Source organism: Bacillus rossius, chromosome 1, assembly GCF_032445375.1.
Source record: "Bacillus rossius redtenbacheri isolate Brsri chromosome 1, Brsri_v3, whole genome shotgun sequence".
NCBI lineage: Eukaryota > Metazoa > Arthropoda > Insecta > Phasmatodea > Bacillidae > Bacillus > Bacillus rossius.
In genome coordinates, this window is record NC_086330.1 from 91568201 (window position 1) to 91594320 (window position 26120).

At 35.8% G+C, this 26120-nt stretch overlaps 2 protein-coding genes across 3 annotated transcripts in view; both read right to left on the reverse strand.

Annotated features, from left to right (window-relative positions):
* LOC134539961 (intermembrane lipid transfer protein VPS13A-like) overlaps window positions 1–26120 on the reverse strand; it is a 392760-nt gene that overhangs the window by 183138 nt on the left and 183502 nt on the right. Inside the window, exons 25-26 of the mRNA XM_063382355.1 lie at window positions 19978–20188; window positions 1480–1661 (exon numbers count right to left, since the gene is read on the reverse strand). Coding sequence (XP_063238425.1) covers window positions 1480–1661; window positions 19978–20188 — 393 coding nt within the window. The remainder of the gene's footprint in view (window positions 1–1479; window positions 1662–19977; window positions 20189–26120) is intronic.
* Window positions 9782–19113, reverse strand: LOC134539968 (uncharacterized). 2 transcript variants are annotated; one of them, XM_063382368.1, is made up of 5 exons: window positions 18333–19113; window positions 18084–18209; window positions 16225–16666; window positions 15675–15848; window positions 9782–14358 (listed from the first exon to the last, which is right to left on the reverse strand). In XM_063382368.1, exons 1-5 carry the CDS (start codon window positions 18449–18451, stop codon window positions 13423–13425), a joined length of 1797 nt encoding a protein of 598 aa, XP_063238438.1. In that variant the 5' UTR covers window positions 18452–19113; the 3' UTR covers window positions 9782–13422. The 2 variants fall into 2 exon arrangements, with proteins under 2 accessions (XP_063238438.1, XP_063238446.1); XM_063382376.1 differs by having other exon boundaries at window positions 15675–19113.

Here is a 26120-nt window from a genome sequence, read left to right on the forward strand (position 1 = left end):
AAGGTAAGCTGTGAAGCTGTGATACTTTTTATGGTCTTCCCTTTATTTACACTTTCCCGCCTTTTAAACTTTTTTACTTTGACCCCATGAAAAGTGGAAATAAGTTTTACTGTAAATAATGTGCGTAGCCATGTTCCACTTTATAAAATGACCAGTTAGTTACTTGATTTAAACTGTGAATTATGTGACAAGTTTTTCAAAGGTGGTATGTAAAAATTTTTTTAATGATCTATGTTATTTTAATAAATATTCTCAAATTCAATTCGAAAAAAATTCGAAACTCATGAATTTTTTTTAAATTCGATTCGAATTTGATTCGAACTGAAAAATCACAATTTGCAGATGTCTACTGTCTACAGACATTACAGACAGAATGCACACACACTTACTATGGCTAGTTTATTTTTATATCTTCCCCAATTCCAACCAGCCACATCACTAACCAGCACCGGCCTGGCTGGCCTTCCGCTGGCAAGCAGGCAGCAGACGTAGCATCACAGCATAGTTCAATGTACTTCTCTTAGCACTGCTGAGATATTTTAATTGATCAATTTATGCTTACTTGTGACATTATATTTGTTAAAAACCAACCCAGGGTAATTATTTAAGCACATATTCAACAACACATTTGTAAACTTAATTTAAAATAAACATTCACCATCATTCCATGCATATTCAGCTGTAAAAATTTACTTTAAGCTGCTGATATTCCAAATAATTAGGCTGTTAATAAAACAATTTTCAATTACATTTTGGTGCTTATTTTTCTAATGCTACAGTTTTATTCTGGTTTCATTAAATTTATGAGATTTTTTTTTCTTTAAATATCTTTGATTCATGTGAAATATTAACTGTTGTGTTTGTTTATCTGTCAATAGTGACAAACCATACTGTAAATTGAATGTTAATTTACTACTTTTTATTTTGTTTCAATTTTTTATTTATTTTATTTTCCAATATCTATTATGATGATTACTAACTTACATCTGTTCAAATATTAGTTTGCATGGATCAAGTTATTTCCAAAACATGTATGAAGGCAAGAAACAGACACGCTTCATGGTGTTTTACAGTTTTTTGAAAGGATGATTGGTATTGGGATAATAAGCAAATTCTCAGATGGGGCCAGCTGTAGAAAAATCCAAACAAAATCTCTCCAGGTTGATTTCATTGTAATACTTTCACTTACCTAATGTCCCAACTGTGCAACCCAACCTTATATTCTAATGCGAAAATCAAAGAATAAATTGTATTAGAAAGCAAGTGAAGGGGATTTAAGCACATTACATAACTGACTTACTAAACTTAGTTTAATCACTTCTGAAGTAGGATTTTCTATACTTAAGTTTAGTGAGTAGGCTTTCCTGATTTCCACGGGAATTCAAACTAAAGCCATTCCGGTCACTGAGCGGGGTAGCGTGCCCGATCACGGAGCAGGAGACTTAAGGCACTGAAGTGACAAGTGCGGTGGCCACTGACCTCGTCCATGTCGCTGAAGAGGAAGACCTGCAGGCCGTCCAGCACCAGCCGCACACTCATCTCCTGCCGCACTTGCTCGCTCTGGCTGAAGAACGCCTGCAGCTTGCGGACGGCCGGGTCCTCCGAGGGATTGGTGGGCGTGGCCGGCTCCGCTAGGCCTTGCTGGCAGCCCAGGCCCAGGTCTGCGGGCATGTCGACACTTCACCCGCCGGTCTACTGTACAGCAACACTATGTAACACTCCACACATACATAAACACTTGTGAGTTGTTTTTTTTGGGTGCTGAAATAATATTTAAGTTAGAAAATAACTGTTACTGTCCATGATCAATTACTTAAAAAAAAGACGTGTCTCAGACAAAATCCGATTTTTATTGTTTTTATTTAATATTCATGAAAATTCACATTCACCATGTACGCAATCTTCTGAACACAAAAACAAATACATGTCGAAAATAAAAATTGTTCGCACCAAACACCTTCACTGATTCAAAACCCAAATTTTCTGTTCGTAGGTACTGAAAAATTAATATTAAATGTTCGCAAGTAAATCCTGTGGTTGCTTGCAACTCATGGTACAATACTCATGGTACAATACTCATGGTACGTACTCTGGAACAATGAAAAAATTACTCTATCATGTTTTGGGCAAACAAATTAACAGCTAACAGCCGGGGTCTAACAAATTCTATTTAACAGATCCAAAAAGGTTTTAAGTTCGGTGTAGTCCGGACCACAGCGGTGAAATTCTCTCTTCACCACATTATTGTGTTGAATCTGAGCTACCACCTGACAAGCGACCTCGTACAGATGCTGATTGATGCCAAGGCCACCCTTTGTCTTTCAAATGAAAAAAGTGCGCTCATGTGACGTATTCTCTGACCAATAACAAAAATACACAGAAAAATATCAGCCAATCATGGCACATGGCAAAACACTTCGATTTAATCCAGTGTCTTTCTCATGCTTACAAAACTCTCTCTCTCTCTCTACTTACTATGTGACTAGAAAAATATTGCATTAGCCAGCTATCAAAAAAAGAACCATGGCAAAAAAAAATACAAAAAAATATTACGTGACCACACATAAAAATGTAACTACTAGGCTTGTGCGAATATTCGAATTATTGAATATCAAAACAAATAGTTTATTATTCGTATTCGATTCGATTTTGAATACTAACACTTCAGTCATTTACGAAAAAGGCTGAGCAAGATCACTGAAACAGGGAAACCTTTCGGGATCACGGAGGTTTCTCTCGTTGAGCGGGGGCAAAATTTCCGCGGGATTTTCGTAATGTTTTAGAGTTATGTATGTGGAGTTATTCCACTACATCTGGCCACATAAAGCCCGTTTGAACACAGTAATTCGGAGCGATAACTAACGTATTTTATATAGAAGAATGTTGTCAAGTCCTTTAAAATAGATTTGAACTGTCAGCATACCGATAAAGATAAATACATGTCTGTAAAATCCACACGACCAGGGTGTTTTAGGTGACAGTTTTCAGATTAGAGGGTGAAACATGGTTTGTCAGCACTGTAATTTTGTTCCGAACGTGACGGCGAAGAGAAAGAAATTTGTACAGACCACGTGGAAAACATCTGGCCGCATACTCACAGCAAAGACTCCAAAAGCCTAACATGCTACGTCAATGTTTTTCAATAGGATAATACACAGTAAATGACCGGATGCAGGCAGCAAACCCCCCCCCCCTTCAAAACCATCCCCCCCTTCCAAAATTCCTCACGTAGTGACAGCTCAGGCAATTATCCTGTCCCGATCGTCAAAAAAAAAAAAAAGTTACACTAGGAGGGTGTTTATTAAAGTTCTTTTTTTTTTTTTTTTCAGATCCTATTTTGATTCCCATGAGAAATAATTATTTCCCAGCCCGAATTACAGGAAATGAAATTCCATTCCCACACAGCGTATTTATGAAGTGTAGTTGCTGTACACATACAGTACCTTGTGAGTGTGTCTTATAGTAACATTGACTGCTGAGATTTTATCATTTGTGCAATAGTAAGGTGGCATACATAGCCATTACTTATAAGTACTTGCACAGTGAACAACAGAGTGGCTGATGTTCCAACAGTGGGACGATCTGTGATTTGGAAATTTTTTGAAAAGTCGCAAAGAAGTAAAACAGAAACTATTTGCAAACGATGCAAGAAACGTTTGAAAACTCCAAAGGGTATGTATTAAATATTTATATCATAGTCATTAACGTAAAAGATCCATCACCTATGCATGAAATTACCTAGATGATTTTTTTTAACAGTCCTTGAATATGATAAAGGATTACATTGTTATCACATGGATAGGTTAGCACATCTGTGATTGGCAAGTGTAGTTTTTAAGTATTGTTCCTTTGTGCTAAAGTGTGCTTATGTAGATAATAACAGAACTGAACCCTTTGTTAACCTAATAAAAATCTCACACCTTATTTCAGTCTGGAACTTTTAATATTTTTAAAATTAAGCACCACAATTTTAAACACATTCAAGACACTTATAATGATGTAAATGGATATTTCATGAAAATGGTAGATGTCTAGATTCATAGCATTGAAAACTTTTAAACATTCAAGAATTCAAAACTTTTTTTGCTTGAAACAAATTATAGATCTGATCTTAATATGTTTAAGTGAAATTAATTTTAAAAAAAATAAGTGGATTTATGACAATTGCAATATTTATCTCAGTTAAAATCATGCAGTTCTATTTTTAATTTTAATTTCTATGTAATAAAATTTAAAAAAATTCTAATAAGTTTTTCATACTGTATAAATATATTTTCCACTTTTTCAGGGACAACTACAACCATGATTAACCACTTGCAGCTACATTATGATGAATATTCAGATTATAAATCACAAGTCAAGAAACTTAAGGTTACAAGGACACAGATGGAGACTTCTCCAGGTTCATCACACACACAGTCAACAATTTCCAGCTTCATTTAGCCAACCAAGTTGGAGCCTTCAAACCTTAATGGAAAAAAACTAACTGACAGGGTAGCAGATTTCATTGTAAAATGTATGCATCCCTTTGCCATTGTAGATGAACCAGGATTTAGGGCAAAGTTGGAGGAAGCACAACCCAAATACACTGTTCCAAGCCGTACAACATTCTCAATGTAGTATTGTTCCAAATTTGTACCAAAAATGCAAAAGTAAAATGCAGGAAACATTGGCTAATGATATCCAAGATATTCAGTCAATGTCATTCACAACAGATTCATGGACATCAAGAACCTCAGATTCTTATATGTCTCTCACTTGCCATAATGTAGACACGCCTTTTAATTACCGGTCTAACTGCCTAAAAGTCAGCAAACTGAGTGGTGCTCATACAGCACTTTCCATAAAAGCTTCTATTGTTGAAACTCTGGAGGAATGGGACATATTAAGTGAAGGAAACACTATCCCACTGTTTATTGTCTCAGACAATGCTCGTAACTTTAGAGCTGCACTTGAAAAATAAATTGCAAATCACGAACTTATTTTGCACATACTTTGCAGCTGGCAATTGGAGATGCCAAGAAGGAAACAGAAGGACTTCAAAATATGTGCCAGAAAGCAAGGTCCATAGTGGGGTACTTTTCACGAAGCACTTCAGCAAGAGATAGGATTCATGAAAAGCAAAAGAGATTAGGTGAACCTGTTCTTGAATAAATTCAAGATATTGAAACAAGGTGGAATTCGGAACGTGACATGCTGGCCAGACTTATTTTGGTTAGAGAATCAGTTGGGGCAGCTCTACAAGGAACTAATTTGGACTCATTCACTCAGAATGAATGGAATCTCTGCAAGGCTGTTGTTGATGTTTTGGTACCTCTTGCAGAAGCTACTAAAGAGGTCAGTTCAGATACCGTGTTTTATCGCATATTCGTCGCATGCGCGTAATCGTCGCAACCATATTTTAAGGCTGTCAAAATTGGGATAAAAAAACTTCTCGCGTAAACGTCGCATAATGTTTTTGGTCCCGCTAGTAGATGCCCAGCGCTTTGTGTAGGTATCTTTTCCGTATAAAACAATGTATTTTAAAGTAGTTATCTAATATTTATTTGGTCATTACCACTTACTTAATAAATTAACGGATAAATACCTAATTGTTTGACATGTAAATTTTCTTATAAATATGTTTTTAAACGTTATTTCCTTTATCTGATTGTCTGCGTCACAGTGGTGTAGGTATAATCTAAAATTTAATTTCAGTCATTACCAATTATTTATTTAATTAACGGAAATACAAAGTTGTCTGAAGTGTAAATTTTCTTTTAAAGACGTTTTAAAATGGTATTTCCTTTATCTGATTGTCTGTGTTACCGCGGCGTACCACTTATAAAAATGTAGCCAGCGCATCATTCATGTTTGGTTTTATGTTGCTTCCCGTATAGAGCGCGCGCACGTAGTCGAATATCGATATCTCGCCGATTGGATGCAACGTGCGCTCTCTGTCAGGTGCCGCGTTAACTACATTTGACAGCCCACATTCTTTCGTGGCAAGTGTGTACTACAACACGTTAGTTCACGTCAGATTCAAGTGGTTTGCATTCGCGTTAGAGTTTTGGTTTTTCTATTTAAAGTTGAAGAAAGATTTTCGTTTAAGGAATTATTAATATAGATTGTTTGGAGTGCTCTTGTATACTCCACCTTTTTTTAAATAAACGTACCTTCCATGAACGGGTTTCGTTTTTATGAATAACTTTACCTAATGAAAAAAAATTTTTACGCATAATCATCGCTCCCCTACTTTTCAAACTTGATTTTAGAATAAAATGTATGACGATTATACGAGAAAACACGGTAGTTTCCCTACTAGTTCGCTAATTTTTCCCATTCTCTTCTGCATGGAGAAGAAGCTGGCAAATTATACTTCTGATGAAGAGCAAGCAGTAACTCTTGCCAAGAACTTACTTAAAAGCTTGCGATCACCTTTCATGGTGACCAAGATTGTGAAGTAAATGTGTTTTCTATGATGGTAGATCCATGGTTCAAAGATTCACTAATTGAGGATGAAAATTAAAAAAAAAATATGGGTTGAAAAGTTGTGCAGGGTGGTATGTAAGCTGTGTAAGCTGTGTAAGCTGAACACAGTAGCTGAAACTATAACTGAGACAAGTGAGGCTACAAGTGAAATGCCTATTAAGAAGTCATCTCTGTGGACCTACGTGATACCTTCAACAGCAGCTCAGTCTACGCTTGCAAGCTACAAAGAAACTATCCAAGGAGAAGTAAATGAATATCTGGCAGCACCCTTAATCCGAAAGAATGAAAATCCTTTCAGTTTCTGGTTAGAGAAGGGGCGCACTTGTTTCCGAAACATAGCTGTGGTAGCAAGAAAGTACTTGCCTATACCTGCCACACAAGTGTGCAGTGAGAGACTTTTCTCAACAGCTGGCAACATTGTGACGTGCAGAAGAGAGTCTACTCCCCGAAAATGTAGAGCAGCTTGTGTTTCTCCACAAAAATTTAAATTAGCTAATATGTAGTGATGTGACAAGACTTTTTTTAACACGAACTAATTATAAAATTGGAGAACCTTAAAATTTTAAGTACTGTCAGTTTTTTGATTCTACATACATTGTATCAGTAAATATGTACCTGTTATCATATTGTAATGTGATGTGATATAACTAGAGCCAAGATTTTATGGTGTTATGAAAAAGGACTTTTCGTCATTAAGAATTGTGGATTTCGTCTTTATCGTCATAAAAAATTAAAACACATGTAATAACATGTACACACCTAGCAGAGCTGCCTTGATCAAATGCTTCAATAATTCGTGGTTAGAGACTTAAGATATGCACATTAAACAATACTATGTTGAGAGTACATAAAAAATTAACAACTGAACTATTCAGTATTCTTATGCAGGTAAGTACTGTTCCTGAGTTCAGGAGAGAGTCTAAATTAATTAAAATAGAAACTACAGTTAAACTTTTGTTCTATAAATGCAATAAAATTAAGCTCAGGAAAAAGCCACCATTGTCAGCAGTTCAGCATTCTCTGGTTTTAGAGATCTTCTTCTGTCACTTACAACTACAGAATACTTAGAAAAAGATCTTTCTGAGTCCACATTCGTTGCAGGTATCCATATTAACTTTAAAGCAGCAGCTGCAAATTCAGGATAATCCGCTTTCATTTTGTTTACTTTATGGGCCCAACATTGTATGTGGTACATGTGGTCACCAAATACACCTTCAAGGGTACCAGCAGATTTTGTCATGTACCTGGCACTATCTGTAACATACGCAATTATGTTTTCTTCCTTGACTTCATATTTGGAGCATACATCAATCACTGCCCGAGAACAACAAACAGCATTTGCTGCATCAAGGACACAAGAAGCCCCTAAGATAACATCTTGTTCAGCACCTGGTTTCAGAATTTTAAACAAGATGTTGAAAACACAATTATTACTCTTGTCAGTGGTTTCATCTGCGAGTATGACCACATCTTGCCCCAAGAGCTGCTGCTTGATTTCCACTTCTTTTTTCTCTCTAAGTAGGGGAATGTACTTTTTCCTCATCCAATCCGCTGTTGGAAGATCACCAGCACCACTTACATGCTTCTGCATCCATGCAGTCAGCTTGCTGTTGTCAAGTTTCTCAAGAGGAATACCTGCAGCTACAAAGGCTTCAACAGTTTCGAGAACAAAATCTTCCTTTTGTTTTTTTGCGCATATTTGCACCACTCATGCTTCTGGGATAGAAAGCTGTCGTTTCAAAGTGCATGGGGATCGTTTAGCTTTTACATGTTTGTCGCTAATTATGTGCTTGTTTACCGTGTCCTTACGTTCATGCTCCAAACGGCAATTACAATATTTACAGAAAAGTATTTTTCCGTCACTGACATATAATCCCTCATTATTAAACTCGTCAGCACGTGATGCCGCAGTAGCTTTATTTTTCGGCATGATTAAGAAATTTAGCTTTCATTTATGCACGTCATTTGTAAACAAAGCCCGGAGGTACCAAAAACTAGTATTTACTGAAGTTTTAGCGAAAAAATAAACCGCGGGAAGCCTACTTTATACAGGCGAGAGAGCCATATACTCAACCCGAAGTAAAAGGTTAGGTTATGTCAGGTCAGTGAAATAAATGTTTTTATTTATTTTCCGGGAGGGTTGGGTAGGTAAGCGTTATTTAAAATATTTAATGACCGTAAAATAAATAAATCCTTGCAATATTGTGCTTTTTCATTAGCGATCGGAAAACTTCGATTATGTTACGATTTTGGCACTCTCGCCTGTGAAGTGTGAAATGAAAATGAAGGCTTCATGGTAAACTGCTTATTCAACAAGCACACAAAATTGCGTTAGTGAAATTTCATTAAATATTAAGTGATCATTAAATATCAATGTTCGCTTTTATTTTATTTTCATACGTATTTATTTAATGAATGCAGTATTTTTTCACGTGTATTTTTCAAAGGATACAGCAAACAAGGCGCTGAGATTTTTCACGTTGTTGTGTTTGTTAACTTGATAATTTTAAGTTTACGATCATCAGTTGTTAAGGCGATTGGTGCAGGGTGAAAAACAGTCATGCGTCAGAATAAGCTGAAAATTGGCTTATTTGCTTCATAAACGCTTGCTTATCAATACTATATAGTCAGCCGGATCGTATATAAGCTAGCGGGTGAGATATCACAATTTAGTGGCGAGACAGCTCTCGTGGGTGAGGGGTGTCGAAGTTGCTCCGCGGCCTGCGATCTAGCAGACATCGCTGGAACGTCTTGCAAAACTATCGTAGTCTCTCTCTCTCCCTCCCCACATTTGTCCGCGGAGCGGACAGAGGGAAACAAGCCACGAAGGGCCTTCTCCCCCATCCCCTGTCAGAATCCTCGCAGCGCACAGCCGTGATGCGATAACCGGTTTTAGCCAGCCTTACTTTCGTTCGACCCTCAATGGCAAACGAAGACATAAACACAACCATTGTAAAATTCTGAACATATGAAATTTTGACTTATTTAGAGTCGACTATGCTTGTGTTATAATATAAATACCTATCTATTTTTAATATAAAATGTATATATAGTATATTATAATATATGCCTATGTTTACTGCTGTAGACATTGTGCGTATCACCAAAAACGCGCAGTAAAGTCATCAGGCACAAACAGACTGATAATGGGAATAGATCAGTGGCGTAGCATTTGTGTGGGGGGGGGGGGGGGAGGGGGGGGGGCGGAGAGGGCGGCACTTTGGCCGGGGCGGCATTTCACAGGTGGCGGTAACATAAAGTTAATGTTTTTCAAGGATTTCCCCGTAAATTTTTTCTTGTTATTCCCATATATCCATGTACAATATTCAATGCATGGATATTGCAAGGTTTCTCAATAACTAATACTTAGGAAACTTATTTGGTTTCAATTTTAATTTAAACGAACATCTCTCCTTGCCAATTCTTTGTACTTCGCCGTAATGACTGAGCGTATCTCTTTATTTTATTCAATCGTGTTTCAATTTGATACGTCTTACAAGGTATCGATGACTTTGAGAAAAAAGCGAAAAACGAACACAAACTATTTCGCGGCCTTCATATGAAACTATACGTAGCGTACATATTGAATTTCTGCGTATCTAGTTTGCAGAGCTGTTCGTTTTATGTAGGCGATTTCTCTTTCTCCTATCGTTATTGCATTACGTTTTCTCTGTAATTTTTTTAATAGGTATTCTGCCATCTCTGTCATGTTTGTTTACCTGTAGAATAAAATGCAATATTATAAATTAATTTTTTTACAAACATGTTGTTCATATGTCAAAAAATGTCATTTTCAAATTTAAGGTTACTGTTATTCAATAATTACCATGCCCCAATTTTTTATAATCAATTAGAAAAATAAGAGGACGGCAAATCTGGGATCCGCGCCGGGTGCTAGTGACCTGTGCTACGCCTCTGGAACATAGGCCAGTTCCCGAAACGTCGCAACAGTTTTGTCATTGGAATCCTACCGTGTTAGTCGGTGTTGTCGTTATGTTGTCCATATTACCTTTTTTTTCCATCGTTGTTCGTATGTTTTGATTATATTTAAAATATTAAAACAAACATTTAAATGGCTCTAACTGTATGTACTAAGGGCGTAAAGGTGTTGTTTCGCGTGCGTATTATGGTCACCCATAGCAGTAAGGGTTCAATAATTGTTTCAGACAATATTTTTGTATAATATTTAGAACGTTTAAAAACTTTGGATGGATTTGCTGAACTATACCTGCTAAGAGGGTTAGAATTTATCAATCCCTCAAAACTTATTTTTTCATTACGTACAGCTAAAATGCGCGTATCAAAAATTGGTTTAGAAAATTTTTCGTTTTAATATTTTAAATGATTAAAAATTTTAATTGATTTGATACTGTGTCTAATAGTGGAGTTACGTTTTTTCCTCCACCCTCTCTGTTTTCTATCCGTACAGTAATAGTTAGTCGTACACAAACATTTTTTGGAAGACATATGTGGATAATATTTAAAAGGTCTGCATGAATTTTCAAAGCAACTGTTACTGTGGCTACTACGGTAATAATATTTTTTATCGTTTTCCTTTCGTCCATATTTTTTTGTCTTCCCGCTGTTATTGTTGTTCGTTTAATAATTGTTTCAGACCAATTTTTTTCATAATAATAGCCAGTTTACAATATTTGACACCAATTGCAAAAGTCTACAATTAAATGAAATTAATTTAGAAATATAAAAACTGTATGCAACTATTGTTATAAAGCTATTAGTATCGAATTCAAGAAATATGGGTGAGAGCTAAGAAATTCGATATCGTAAATGAGCTCAAATATTGTTACCAATTCCTCTTTAAAGACTTTATATTTATATAATATATAACACTTGAAGACTAAATATCGAAAATAAAGGATGTTTTTTCTTTCTCACTATTTTTCTATTCACTTAACTCTTTTTATGCATAGACATAAAATGATTAGTCATAGTGGTTAAAGTTAATCCTTTGCGTGAATATTCACTTGCACCTAACTCGCTGAGCGTCGGCAAGTGTAAAATAAGTACATATTTCACTAGAATTTGATTTACTCATAATAAAAATTCATAACTACACTCTTAACCTAAAAAATTGTTTCTGTTATTGATCCATCATTAAATTACCAAACTGCGGAGGATACACAATCACTATGTTGGGTTGGAAGGTTGTTAGCGTAAAGCTTTTTAATTTACTATTTTCTTTTATTGCTAACAACATTGGCATTCACAGGTTACAATAAATAATTAATATTGCACGACAGGTACAAAACTTGTACATAGGTATATATGCCATACACTGCCACGCATTACTAACAATTAAAAATTAAAGGACATACATTATATGAACATGAACATAAATTGAATATATGCAAGCACTCATTTTCTTTAGCCCATAGAAATATATTTTCCATGATCAATTTGTAATTTATGAAGTACTTATTTGACATTGTTGAAAGTTAGATTTATTAATTAATATTGAAGGTATGCACAATTTGCATAGTAAAATAGATATTAATTATTGTATTTAAAGGCACACACGTACTTTGACATGTATAGGAATCTTAGCTTACCACAAAAAGTCGAAAATGTCATTCGCAGCATACCGCAGAGAAAAAAGTGTGAACCTCTATTAATTTATCAAGCCTTCCAAAAAATACAGTGCAGTGGTTACATAATGACATTACAATAAACAGTAAAATAAAGACTCATGTGTACTTAAATTAAGAACAGTTTTATTTCTAATTTTGTTAAAGCATTTTAATATAGTGTGCAGCACTACATGTACATCCCAAGACTGATAACACACCACTTCCAAATGTTTGTTTCTGTTTCTCCACCTTCTAGAAATTTTACATAGAATGAACTTACTTTCAGACTGTTATTTTTAACTGTAGTCTGGAGATTACACCACAAGTCCATGGAAAACATAACGTATTTAAAAGAGAAATATGTATTATTAGTCTGGATTGCTTTCTCTAAATTACTGATTAAATTTTCAAATACAACAAATTATATACTAACAATAATAAAACTAATTAGATTCAAGAACAAAAAGTGTCACATAACTAATAAATTTTAAAATGTCTTCACTTCTTTAAGTTTCTTTGACTTTGCTTCTTCTATGTATTCAGGATCTCTGCATTTCAGTCCACGAACATTCCTCGGGTCAACAATCTCAGGAAGAACACAGTTAAAGTAAAACCGTTCTAACTTCGGAAGCATGTCTTTTTTCCAAAAGGTCTCGTCGCACTGAACGTGTACGAATTCGGTATCAAAGTCACAAAATAAAATCAGCACATACTGCTTCCTTTTCGAAATATTCAATTGTCCTTGAATTTGGTAGAAAAAAGGATGTGTTCTTTTCAGTTCCAACATGTCTTCACTGTTAGTGTGAACACCTATGTTTTTTACTTTGGAAGCCTCTCGTATAGATTTTACAGGAGAATTGTTAACTTTAAGGTTGTTGATGGAAGGGAAACATTTAACTTCAATGATAGTGTCGTTCTCAACTGTTCCATCCGGACTTGCTCCAAGATAAGGGTACGATGGGTGAACAAAAAGTCCACAAGGGGACACTTTTTTTTGGAACTTATTTACGTAAGCTTTAATTGCGGTACTTTCATGCATACGTCCGTACCGTATTGCGCCTGTGTTGATATCCTTGGGGTTCACTATTGAAACCACCATATTGTGGCAAGATGTGTCACATCTCATTTTGCAAACTTTAGAGAATGACGATGCAGTCAGTCTGTTTAGTCTTGCTTCCCTCCAAGCAACATTACAATGTTGGCCGACCGTATTTCTCTCCAGTTCATGACACAGATGTTCGGAAGAAACTGAACTTTCGAGCCGCTTCAAGACCTTCGTTTTCTTTCTCTCCATTTCCTCTGTAGAAATATCGGGTTGGGCAGCTTCGGGTCCATAGTCACAATCTGGCTGAGAAAATACACATTATCTTTTGGCAGATATACGACTGTCAGATAACCTTCTTTTGCGATTCCTTTCAACAGCTGTCGCGCGTGCATTTAAAACTCGCTTTGTCACTGAACCTGGGCTACGACCTAATAGAGTTTTTACTGGTGAAAGGTGCCAGTTCGGACCTTTGATGTGTGACAGACTAGCACCCAAGCAGCACCTTTTGTACCGACCACTTTTTGAGACATCTGTCCGTTTGCCACCGGAAAATTTTGAAATCAAACTCATGAAGCGTTCTGCTTGGTTAGTTGTTTTATTACCTAACAACTTGTCAGCCTTGGTAATGAGTGGGTCTAGTGCTTTCATTATAGCTGGCCATATAGTTGTTGCAGACATAATTGGAACATTGTTTATCTCGCCCGTACCTTTCCTGACACAAAATGTGTCTCGGCAATTCTCGTGATCGCCAAATACGTGGTAAGGACCATTCTTCAAATCTTTTTGCAGCATAGTACTATTGCACTCTTTATTTGCAGAAGCAATAGCTGCTCGTGCCCCTCTCTTCAATCGAGGAATTAACTGGGACAATTGACGCCTTGCAGTGATGACGTGAGTGGTATCCTTGGTAATGGCATGAAGTTTGCTAGTGTAGTTTCTTATCATATGGTTGGCACATTCCAATTTCACTACATGTCTACCATATGAAACACCTCGCTGAATCTTCAGATACGAACTTGAATCACCGTCACTGATAATGTACAAATAACGTACCCCATGCATAGATTCGCTTTCTTTAAAACCTTGTACAATAATTTCTTGTTCCATTCCTGTTGAAGTTCCTTTATAATTTTTGTAGCATTTATGTGGCCTGGATTTGCTGCCTGGTTTTTCTTGGTTGTTACATATATAACAATACTTGTTGCGTATTCCAACGTACAGCAAACCATTAGTTTCGGCTCCAATTATGCAAGCCTGCAAAAAAATGAAATATAAATAGGAAATATATAAAAAATAAAAACATTGTCATTAAGCTCTTTGTTTGGAATAAACAAACAGAGGCGAAAGTTGTGTAAAAATTCATTATTGCGGCTTGTGGTACTAAGAAAAACAGATGTTTCTGTATGTACATGTGATAAAGTTTCAATTGCATAGTTCAATTAAATAACAATGCAGTTCTTAAGATTAAGTGTATTTATTGGTGTTATACAATTAATGTAAGATTAAGTGGTTACCGACTCCGTCCTCAGTAACTTTTTGAGTCATGGCTCTAACATTGAGGCCGTGACTCTATTCATATTTGTGTGAAGCTCTGGAGCCGTCGCTCTGGCCCACTTGCGAATGATTTGCGACGCCCGCCGACAGCTCTCTACCTGTGACACACTCAATGGAAACGCATTATGTTGGGAAAATGGAAAAAAAAAAGGTTGAAAACAGTTTTTGTGTACCTTATGTGCGTAATTTTATTGTTAGAATGCAGGAATATAGTTATATATATATATATATATATCCAAGTCGCAATTTGATTTAATTATTAAGAAGTGATATAATGATAAATTATAACGATGTAAAAGTTATAAATCTACGGAATGTCTAGCATAGAGCTTTCATATGACACGAATTTCCCTTAACATTAAACGTATTTATTAAATTAAATATTTGGTTCGAAAAAAAATTAATAGGAAACCTTTATCACATAATAGGCTATAGTCGTGCAATGAGTGTACTGTAAAGTGTCTGCTAGTGTGGAGTTTGAGATGGAGGGAAAGAGTTTTCACGAGTTTAAACACGGCTACCACCACCATTGGTCTTCACGCCGCATATGTTTAGCTATCAGACACGCCTACATTTAACACTCAGTGACCCTTCCTTACTCCGTATGTAAAAAATATAGTTTACCTTGTTTTAAAATAACATATACGATTAAAACCAGAAATAATAATGCTAGTATTATTTTGAGCTGACCTGATTCTTGACAGTAACAGCAGGAAAATTCACAGGATAGCAACAAATTTTAATTGTGTACAGAAATTTTTTAGCTTATTGCATTTGCAAAAAAAAAATGTATTTATTACATTACAAAAAATGTGTACAAAACAGGCGTATAAATGGGTATTTGAAATTGTTTTATTGTTTTAAAGTATGTGGATTCGAGTTCTGGGTAGTAAACACATTGAAATTAGTTAGATTTATTTTCTACGAAACTTTACTTGCATAATTTTGGCAGAAACATTATAAGCCATTACAAATAAACACTAACAATATATATAAAAATTCTAACAAATACTTACAACTCCTGATTTTGCAGTAAAACCATGGCCGTATGATCTTGTACACCAACCGCCATCTTGATAGACTGTAATGTAAGGGATTCCATCTTCATCTATGTTGCCCTTCTTTAGAGCGATTTCACGTTCTTGGACTCCATTAGCAAGCATGTATTTTTCCAGTTTGTCTTCCCATGCCTAAAAATATAAATAACAGGTTAGTTGTTGCTGTTACCTTTATTTTGATTCATTACAGCCAATGACAAAAAATATTTATTTCTGCAGAAAAATCATCTAATATGTACTATTAAATGAGCAATTATTGTGTGTGTATGTGTATATGTAGGCCCTATATATAGACACACATATGGGCAACTCCGAATCGGCTCTAACTATTTGATGAAAATTTATATTTAGTAAACGTGTTGCCTTTAAAGTTTATCTTAATAGGTATCTTCCCTGAATAAAAGCGATTTTAAAGCAAAAAATATAAGACGCGAACGATGCTCGGTCGCCCAGGTACCAATATTTATATTATGCAAAATAAAAAACAAACCATAGTGCTTTTTCCTACCTTTTCAACTCGCTGTTCATGTCTCGTCCATTTCCGTTTACTCATTACAGGGACTTCCATTACTGCCATCATTTCTTCTACTTGTTGGTGTCCAATCCCAACTGATAATGATCCCCACACAAATAAATCATTTAATTCCTCTTCTTCTTTTTCCGTTGAAATTATTCTTGTTTTTTCACACATCATGCATTTATAAGTGAAGTAGCTGACAATGCCAATTCTTTTTTCGGACTGAAATTCAAAGCGACCTGTTGTGCACTGTAGCACATGAGTAGCTAAAGAGGTGAGTTGGTTTAACATGTGACTCATATTTACAAAACGACGTCCTTGAACGATTTTTTCTTTCATTGTCACAGTTTCAGCAGTTTCATTTGGAAGAATTTCAACATTCGATACTTCTTCACTTGGCAAGAATGAGCAATCCAATCCAGAAATATCCTCGCTGAAAAAAAAATCAGTTTAATCACACGTCTGTCATTTGAAACTTTTATTTATCACAGTGAACTGTTACGACAACATACAATTTAAAACGAATTTTACTTAGTCTGTGTCACTCCACGTTTTAACACTATGTTTATTTTAATACGCCTTGCGAGATACAGTTGTCACAACATCCGATTTCCATGTGCCTGCTTCTCTAAGTACAGTGAACTTTTTTGCTGCAGCTTAATTACTTATTTATTCGTTGAAAAAAAATGCTAATAACCAAAAAACAACTCTTCTTATGCGTAACCGACTCGCAATTCATTGCTGTCTAAAAATTGGTTTTATTGTGTTGGCGAGGGTGGCGGACGACTGTGCTAGCTTGGTGTCATCAATGAGTGAACGGCTGTTGTTATTACATTCTTACCCAGCTTCCCACCAAAGCTTTGCATGATTTCAGATGGTTACTTTGAATATTTTAAGTGTAGTGGAATACCAGGTGATTTAGAGAGTTGGTGCTTTAGAATACTGATAATGAATTTTATAATGCTACTGTATGTGATCACTAGGAACACGATAAACTGTGAAAAAGTTGTGTAAATTTACACAATAGTCTGCGGCAGCAGAGATTCCACCGATGTTAGTGTCCTTTTGCACCTACAAAGTTCGTGAATTCTTTCACTCTATGCAGAAGTAAAAGTTCCATCAAAAGTGTTAAATTTCTATGAATGGGTAATTTTACCAGACTATTTTTATATTAACGAGTATATGTTGATACATATTTAATGCAGGGGTGAATTTCATTTTCGGCTAGTAGTTAACTTACATGAAGTGCATTTATACAGACAGTGTATGCTATTTTTTTAAACCGAGAATAAATCACTGTCAATGTATGACAGTCAACCATGATTATGAGGTTCTCTAACATTTTGTCACCGGATTATTTCATAGTTATATAACGCGATAGGAGGTTTGGAACCCACAACCACTCAATAAGTTACCTAAGAAGCATTCTGACAAATCGACCAATCTATTTACATATAAATTGAATTGCAAAATAGGGAATTAAAACATGTACAACAAAACACTTTTTTCTTTATAAATAAGTCTATGCATGAACAAGTTTGAACGAAAGACATTTAGATTTTCTTGATACACAAGGAATTTTTGAGTAAAATTACACAACCTGCAGCATTTTTTTTGCATCCGCTTCAAATATTTTTTTTGCTTGTTAACTTCTAATTTATAATGCTGATAAACTAATTGTAAGATGACTTACACACTACACACTGACTTTATCTGAGGGAGCCTCAAAATCCTCAGTCAGAGTGGTACTCGAACCCATCATCTGTGCCTTACATAACACTAACAGCACGATCCTCGCATCATGCTTAGGTAACAAGCACTATACGAAATTATGTAATTAAATTACTTACTCGGTTATATTTTGGACGTTACCGCTGGTGGTGTCGTGATCGCCCTGGCATACAGGTGGTACGTAGGCAGACGTTTCCATCTGTGTAGCAGCAGCAGGAGCATAATCTGTTAAACTGGAAGATGTCCTGTGGAATTAATTAATAATATTAGGACTTTTGCACAGCTAAAAATGTGATTTTATAATACATACATGTTGTGCTGGCAGAATTTTAGTGAAGATGAACACACTCAAAAGTTTGCAATCTTACCTTTCCACAGAGTTGAAACCAGCATTAACAAATTCTTTGTATTTTTCCTTCAGTCTTCTTATGCACTTCGACCGTTTAGTTCTTTTACGGATCTTTCTGAATGGTGTCTTTTTCGGCATCGTGTTGGTATTTAACTTCTATCAAAAATGTAACAATTAAAAATAATTTTGCTACACGAATTTTTCTCCACGATAACCTATTCCTTGCTTGAGCGACGATAGCCTCCATCCACTACAGAGCGTAGCCTTGTCTGACAGTGAGACGCGGTGTCATCGCCCGCCTCAGCCTGCCTCCCTCTACCCCCGTTATTCTGTCCCTTTTACACTCCATTCTTCTCCCTCCCCCCTCCCTCATTACAGCGGCTGCCGGCCGGATCTCCGCCTACGTGGTTCCAAGGAGCGCCACCAGTTTGCGCCACGCCGCAGGGACATTCTTCCCGGCAAATGAAGTTTTCACGCGCAGTGCTAGGAATATCACTCCAGCGTATGTGTTTTGAGTCAGGTCATCTCAAAACCAAAAGGATACGAGAATACATGCGTGACTCAATGGTGTGTCAGATAGTATCTTTTAAACTTCATTGCAATTCTTTCGTAAAATATATTTTAAAATAGACCGGCAAAGAGCCATGGAAATTTTCAAAACTCAAATGCAAATTTAACAATTAAAAAAAGAATATTCTGTATTTCTTGGTCCGACAAATTATTTGTACAATCATTACTTGAACTATACTTAAGATAATCATTCTTTAAGTTTTCTCTTTTTTTTTGGTGGTTCGGCAAGAAAAAAAATATGTTTACAAGAACATAACTTAGTAAAAAAAATTATTACAAAAATAGGTAATTTTCATTTTAACTTAAAAAGAAGATTAAAAAGTAAATATGTACTGTTCAATATGTTTTGTCGTAATATTTTTCATGCACCAATCGCCTTAATATTGCGTGGTCTCTAGTGGCTAGATGCGTTTAAAAACCCTAACCTAACTCCGATAACGATATTTTTTTTGTTCGTGAAATCGTCAATTTTTGTGATATCTTCTAATTTTTTAAGATGAATAATTAACGCATTAAATAACCACCACACTGCAGTTGGATGACGACCATTTCTTCTACAAACAGATACGGAATTTTTGTCAATCAACCAATAGTCGGTAGTTAACGATTTAAATCAATATTGAGGTGTTTATTTGTGGTTAGAAAACATTTCGCATTTTTCGCGGTTTGGGATGAATTTCGCGTGAAAATTCGCGATTTCGCATAAAACCATATAATCTTGGCTCTAGATATAACATATTTTATGGGATTTCAATTCTCATTCCAATTATTCGAACTCAATATTCGTATTCGAAAATAATTTGGTATTCGTATTCGAATTCGATTTGAACTAAAAAACTGATATTCGCACAGGCTTTAACTACACAAAGTTTCCTAAGTGAGGACAAGCAAACAATAACAATGTGTACAACATTATGATACAAAAATAACAATTATTGGAAGCAGAGTGATATGCTAGAAAGGGGCTAGTTATCTGTGTATAGTGTATACTAGAGGAGCAGGAGATGGTTATCAGTACAGTGGTAGACTAGTGAAGAGTACACAGGCATAGCAGAGGAGCAGGGAGCAAATAGCGATAGCGGAGCGGAGAGTACCTATGCACCTGCCCTCTGCGAGGTTGTCGCTCCACACGGCCAGCAGCGTGGCGAGGTCGCGCTGCCCCAGGTTCACACGCACGTTCTCCACGCCACCGAACACCTCAAACAGCAGCAGATCCTTGTGCGGTGGCAGGCTGGCCACCGTGTGGTGGTACGCCACCATGCGCTTCACATCCAGCCGTACCCTCAGCGGCTCCAGGATCGGCTCCTGCGGTCACAACACACCACTTGGTCCTGTGCTTGGAGCCCGTCCCAGGGACAAGAACATACGGTGAGAGGCAACACACCATCGGCAGTAGTCTGGGGGAGCTAGGAGGAGTAGGGTCGGAACCATCAGATCACAAGTTCTCTGGAAGTGAACTCAGCATCAATTAGTACCTCAGCACCTGGATCAACTTGCTGGTTAGTAATTATATTTATAACTGCACATGGGTGCAGAAATGGCCTGATTAAGAGTGTTCTGTTTCAAGTATATAAGAAGTCACACTGTATTATCAGTTCCAATCACTAATGCAGAAAGAAATCAGTGACCAAATTCATACAGTAAATAATGCTATACTTTTGTGTGAAAAAAATTAAATATTCACGAAAAATATTCTTACACATGTTCGTGATGACAAAATGGAGCATTAATTTTTCCCCTAAAATTACTACCAATAATTAATTTCCATGACTTTTCTAGGATTAGAAGTAAATTTCCTGACTTTCCCTGATCAATTCCAAATTCCCTGACTTTTTCCTGATATGTAGTTTCATAGATCACACCTCAAATTATAAAAGTATTGACGTCGACCGGGGCTTTGCCCTCATGAGCCTGGCAAGACGTCGCTCCCTTCCCAACCCTCACCCATCCTTTCCAGCATTTGTCTGTGTTAAAACAGTGCGCCAAAACCCCACACACATCCGGTCATGCACTGCTACGTCCCCTTTTATAATTAATCAAGTAAAGTGGTATGTGTCCTTCTTTTGGTTCTCAAGGGTATGTGTTTTCAGTGGACTGGCTTGAAGTGCCATTTTTAACAGAATATAAATATTTATAAATACTTAAAAAGAAAGTAAAACAATCCCGAGCAGATCTGAGATTGTCCGAGGCAGGCAGTATTTTAATAATTAATTATTTCACTCCTATATGTTAATCAGTAACAAGATCATGACAGGACACACCTCATTTATGTAGTGTGTTTGGGTGTTCTTTTCGAATTATCCATGGCATAAATTTGAATCAATGTAATGGCTTTCTTGCTCGGCACTAAGACGCCATGATACTCCACGCACTCTGACACTCTGATACTCCAGTCTGACATCATCACCGCCCGAGGTAGGATGTGCCAGCACCCCGGGTACTTCATCTGTTTCCATCACTGACCAAGTACTTCTGTTTTCTCTTGTAATTAAATTGTTTTCTTAATGTAATTTAATTTTTGTAATCAAATCATTTTTTTAATGTCCTCTGGCTTTTAAATATGACCATGTGAATCTTCAGTGTGACCACGAGGGTGGCTCTCACGCCAATGAATAAAAATGTGTTTGCAAAACCGTGTCTGGCCATGTTCCCATGTACCAAACAGCTGCAAGGATCAGGCATGTGGAATGCCTTAAGAGCCCACCGTAACATCTTATGTTTATAGCATGCCCAACACTGAGAGCAGTGGTAGCGTTGAGAAAGTGCATAAGGAGGGTCCAAATCTCGTTCCCCACATGGGTCACGTAATGCCCTGAGAGGAGTCTCCATCAGGTCCATGTGCCTTTAACATAAGTGGCGGACACTTTACATCCTTCCGTAATGAAACCACCCTGCGAACAGTACAACCGTATAATATGGAAATTTGTAGTTGCAGTATCTAATAATTTGGTGTTCAAAAATAACTCAAAAAATTTTTTAAATTCAAAACTATTGTTAATTGACCTATGATCTGTTCTTGTCTTGATGTTGAGTTCTGTGACATTTTGAAACATGTTTTAGTATTACTTTTTTTTTTCATTTTATCTCTTGCAAAAAAATTTAATGTTTCTGCAAATTAGTAGTGATGTACGAAAGTGACTTCATCCACACGAAATGAAAGTGAAAGAAAATTTATCAAGTTTCACGAAAGTGAAACGAAAATGAATTTTTCTATGAGATAAATCTATTCTTAACTAAAGTTAAGCAAAAAATTTTAATTAACAAAGGAAAAAAGTGCCCCAAAATTTGCTCTTCAGTAATAAATTCTATTATCATGTTGGTGCCTTTTGATTCGGGATTGGCTGGTCGAATCCTCGAATCCTCGAATCTCACCAAATCTCTAGTATTTGAAAGATTCGAAATTCGAGGGAAAAGATTAGGGATTCTGGGAAAAATATTGATGTAAATGTAGTACTTTAAAAACTTAAATACTTACAATTTACGTGGCCTCTTTACGTTTTCCGTGGAACACATCCTATTGAGGTTTTGTACTTTTAATTCGTTATCATTTAAAAAATTATGAAGCATGTACTGATTTGGGAATCTTACTTTATATTCATGAACATTGATGCATTGTCGCTACATTGGCATTAAATAAGGCATAAATCACAGATGTATTCTCAGAATATGCTAAAAAATAAAATAAAGCACATTTAGGATCTAGACTAGTAATATGAATCTTGTTTTTTTTAATAATTTTACCGAGAAATCTGTTACTTAGTAATACAACAATAATACCGACTTTCATCACAAGTTACGGTCGCACATGTAGTAATAACAATGAAATAATGAATGACAAAAATTAATACATTATACAATTATTATTTTAATCGCGATTCAATTTTAAATATTCTGATACACGTTCTATTTATGAATTTTTTTAGGACCAAGTTTGTTTTGTGTAGACTACCAATGTTAAAATATGTATTATCTGAGAATTCCATGATGGCCAAACAATTAATTTGTTAGCCAATCATTTTGAGCAACACAATAAATAACTAATATTAATATAAAGAATTTTAATGGGTAAACTAGAGAAAACACCCCGTCACTTTTAGCTTCGGGCATATTAATCACTATGCTTTAGTGAGGCTAAATTTTTAAAGACAAACGACAATATTTCTTATGGTCAAAAACCATTGAAGCCAAGATGGTGCCTTTCAGTTTCCATTAAATATTTCAAGAAAATGTTTATCTTCATTTGGGACTTTTAACAAATGTCATGTTGGTAATTACAAAATATTGTTCCTTCGGATGTTGAATTTAGTTTTCCGATTTCCGTGAATACATGAATTCCAGAAATCATGGTGTTTTTGTAGGAAAGGTGTGAAAGTGTTATTTAAATGCAAGAAATTTAATTTACTAGATTTACAGAAGGTCAAAATGTTCAGTGAAGTGTGGGAACACTTTTCAGTTTATGCTAATCCTAAATATGCTACCTGTAATCACTGTAAACAAAACATTTCTCGTGGTGGCACGAGCCGAACAACAAGTGCAATGAAAAAACATTTGAAGCTACACCCAGTTCATGTTAGGGCCGCATCACGTTCAGTTAGTAAGCCTAACGAAAATATTTGTGAGAATGTAGATGAACCAAATTTAGTTATAACTGAAACTGGTTCGTCTAATGCAGAAGATAAACCTTTGAATATATATACTGTATAGAAGTCGCGAGTGGATAGGATTTACTCTACGTTTTTCAGAAGCGTATGATGAGCAGCTTGGGAACTTCACCGCTGCAGTGCGCTGCCGTAACGCTCTGTATCGTCTTAGTTGTTATTTACACGTTAGAGCGCAGCGCTGTCGCCTGCTGTCATTCCCCGCACCCCTCATCCATCATTCACTGCAGCTCAACGTCGTTCAACAGGAGGGGGAAGGGGTGTTTGAAGAGTTCGACACTTGTCCGCTAGGGACCACCACAAGTCGATGCCCTAGAGATGGTGGCGATTGCGGCGGTGAATTAACCAACTACCTCAAAACCGTATTAGAAATTTTAACCTGGGCTGGCGACTTCTATACAGTATATATATTCAAAGGATAAACCAAAATAAATATTTGTGTTCACCACCTGCCACAGTGTTCTCTGAACGTTTGTTCAGCACTGCAGGAAACATATGTGACAAAAAACGGAATCGTCTTGATCCAGACCGTGTCAAAATGCTTGTTTGTTTTTTTTAAATAAAAATTTAAAGGGTTAAATAATTCTGTGTAATGTTTAATTTTTTCTCTTAACTTATATATTATTTTATAATTAACCCTTGAGATCTGCATTCGGATTCGAGGGGTGGATTCAAGGTACTGTTTGGGATTCGAATTCAAGATTCAGATTCGGGAAAAATGGGATTCGACCCATCACTACTTTTGATGTATTTAAAAATGACAAGTTCATAAACACATGTTTGATGACATGCTAGCAGGATACAATATAACCTCAAATGTCATTTGAAATTTTCTACAGATGACGAACCAACAAAATGCTTGTGTTACTCCAGTTTAAGGTTGAGATGCACTAAAGCTACATGAACTTGTTTCAGATTTAAAATTAGGCTTTTATAATTATCCTATCATCTGTTCTCTTTTGGCACATCATGCCATGCGCGAGTTGTTTCGTTCATGTTTACCACGTGCTGCATCAGGCACGCAAGAATAGGATATGTAATATTTAATATAATCAACATCCGTCCTAGACCACACAACACAGCCCCATGTCACTCGTAAATTTCAAGAATCAATCCAGATCTTTCAGCGCACAGACTATTTCCTTTACAGTCGTACACAATGTCGCAGTCTATGATAATATATTTATCACGTGCATGGTACTGACGAAAAAACACGTGACTACTGTGGAACGGCCGCCATCTTGCACCACTGTCACACATGGCTAGCTCAGGAAGCTGTAGACTTAGCAAAGGGACATCGTCAAAACAAAACATAACAAATGGTTGCTGCCGAGTGGTCATTACTCGCAGTGACTTGTTGACCTTTTTGTCTAATTGGCTGTGTATTGAGAGGATTTTATATGCAGGACAGAGTATGTAAAATTTAAATAAAGCTGACGACAATGTTTTTGTTTTGCCGTGCGTGAATAAAAGTAGGTACGTTCTTTGTTTATGTGTATACGGTAAATACTAAATAGTGTACTAACAGTTCTGGAATGTATGTTTTACGAATATAGTACCTACACTAATGTTTTAAAGCAAATGAATCAGGTAATTTTTCAAATATTGCATGATTTTGTTTTCATACCTAGGCCTACTGTAATCACGTTTGAATTTTGTTTACTTTATCGGCCATGTTTGTTCACATTAAGATTTTACCGTATTTTCATTAACATGAGTTTTTTTCATCACCACATCAATTAATCTTAACGGAAATCTTTTTTTCTAATTAATGTCTTTGTATGATTTGCATATGTTATTACGTTATTAGTAATAACATATGCAAATCATATAAAGACATTACATTTTTATTAAATTACGAGTTCTTTTTCAACTAGAACAAACAAACTTCGGTAAGCTATTGAACTTTCGTTTGGCTCGAAATATTTTGCTAAAAACGAACTTCGACAGATGAAATTCTTACCGAAATCGAAAATGAAAGTAGCAAAATTTTGATTTCGGTGTCGGTATACCGAAAATTCGCACAACTCTACAAATTAGCAATATCAGACTATGATAATGTACAGACAACTGTGTTAATCTGCAGCTATGATATATTTGTATAGCAGATTAAGTTTATACTAAGTGCATGTACATAAATGTTAAAATTTTTTTACTTCATTTAAGTTGTACATTCATAAAGTGGGAAAGAGAAAGCAAATTTCTTCATACCAAATTTTAAATTATTTATATTTTTTGAGTTTTGTACACTTATATACATAACAAAAAATAAATAAAAATTGTGCATATTGTTTCGGAATTTGTACATCATGTTTTTAGATATTTGAAAATATGCTTAGTTATGTGCAATAAATGTAATTTGTTCATGTTTCACAAGTTATACTTGCTATCGTGTCAGTAATTTTTTGTTTTACATTTTTTTTTGTTTTTTATTGTTGGGTAACTTTCAAAAAAGTTTTACGTTGTTCTTATTCAGAGTGTAGTATGTAAGATATGCTGATTAAAAATGTTACTCAAGCATTCAAAGTTGTATTTATGGATTTAATTAATGTAGCAAAATATTTAAGTCAACTTCGACT

Coding starts and splice junctions, on each gene's coding strand:
- LOC134539968 (XM_063382368.1), bottom strand. CDS start 18,451: ATGCCGAAAAAGACACCATTCAGAAAGATCCGTAAAAGAACTAAACGG. Junction 16,667..18,083: donor AACGTCCAAAATATAACCGA/GTAAGTAATTTA, acceptor TTTTTTTTTCAG/CGAGGATATTTCTGGATTGG. Junction 14,359..15,674: donor TTACTGCAAAATCAGGAGTT/GTAAGTATTTGT, acceptor ATTTTTTTGCAG/GCTTGCATAATTGGAGCCGA.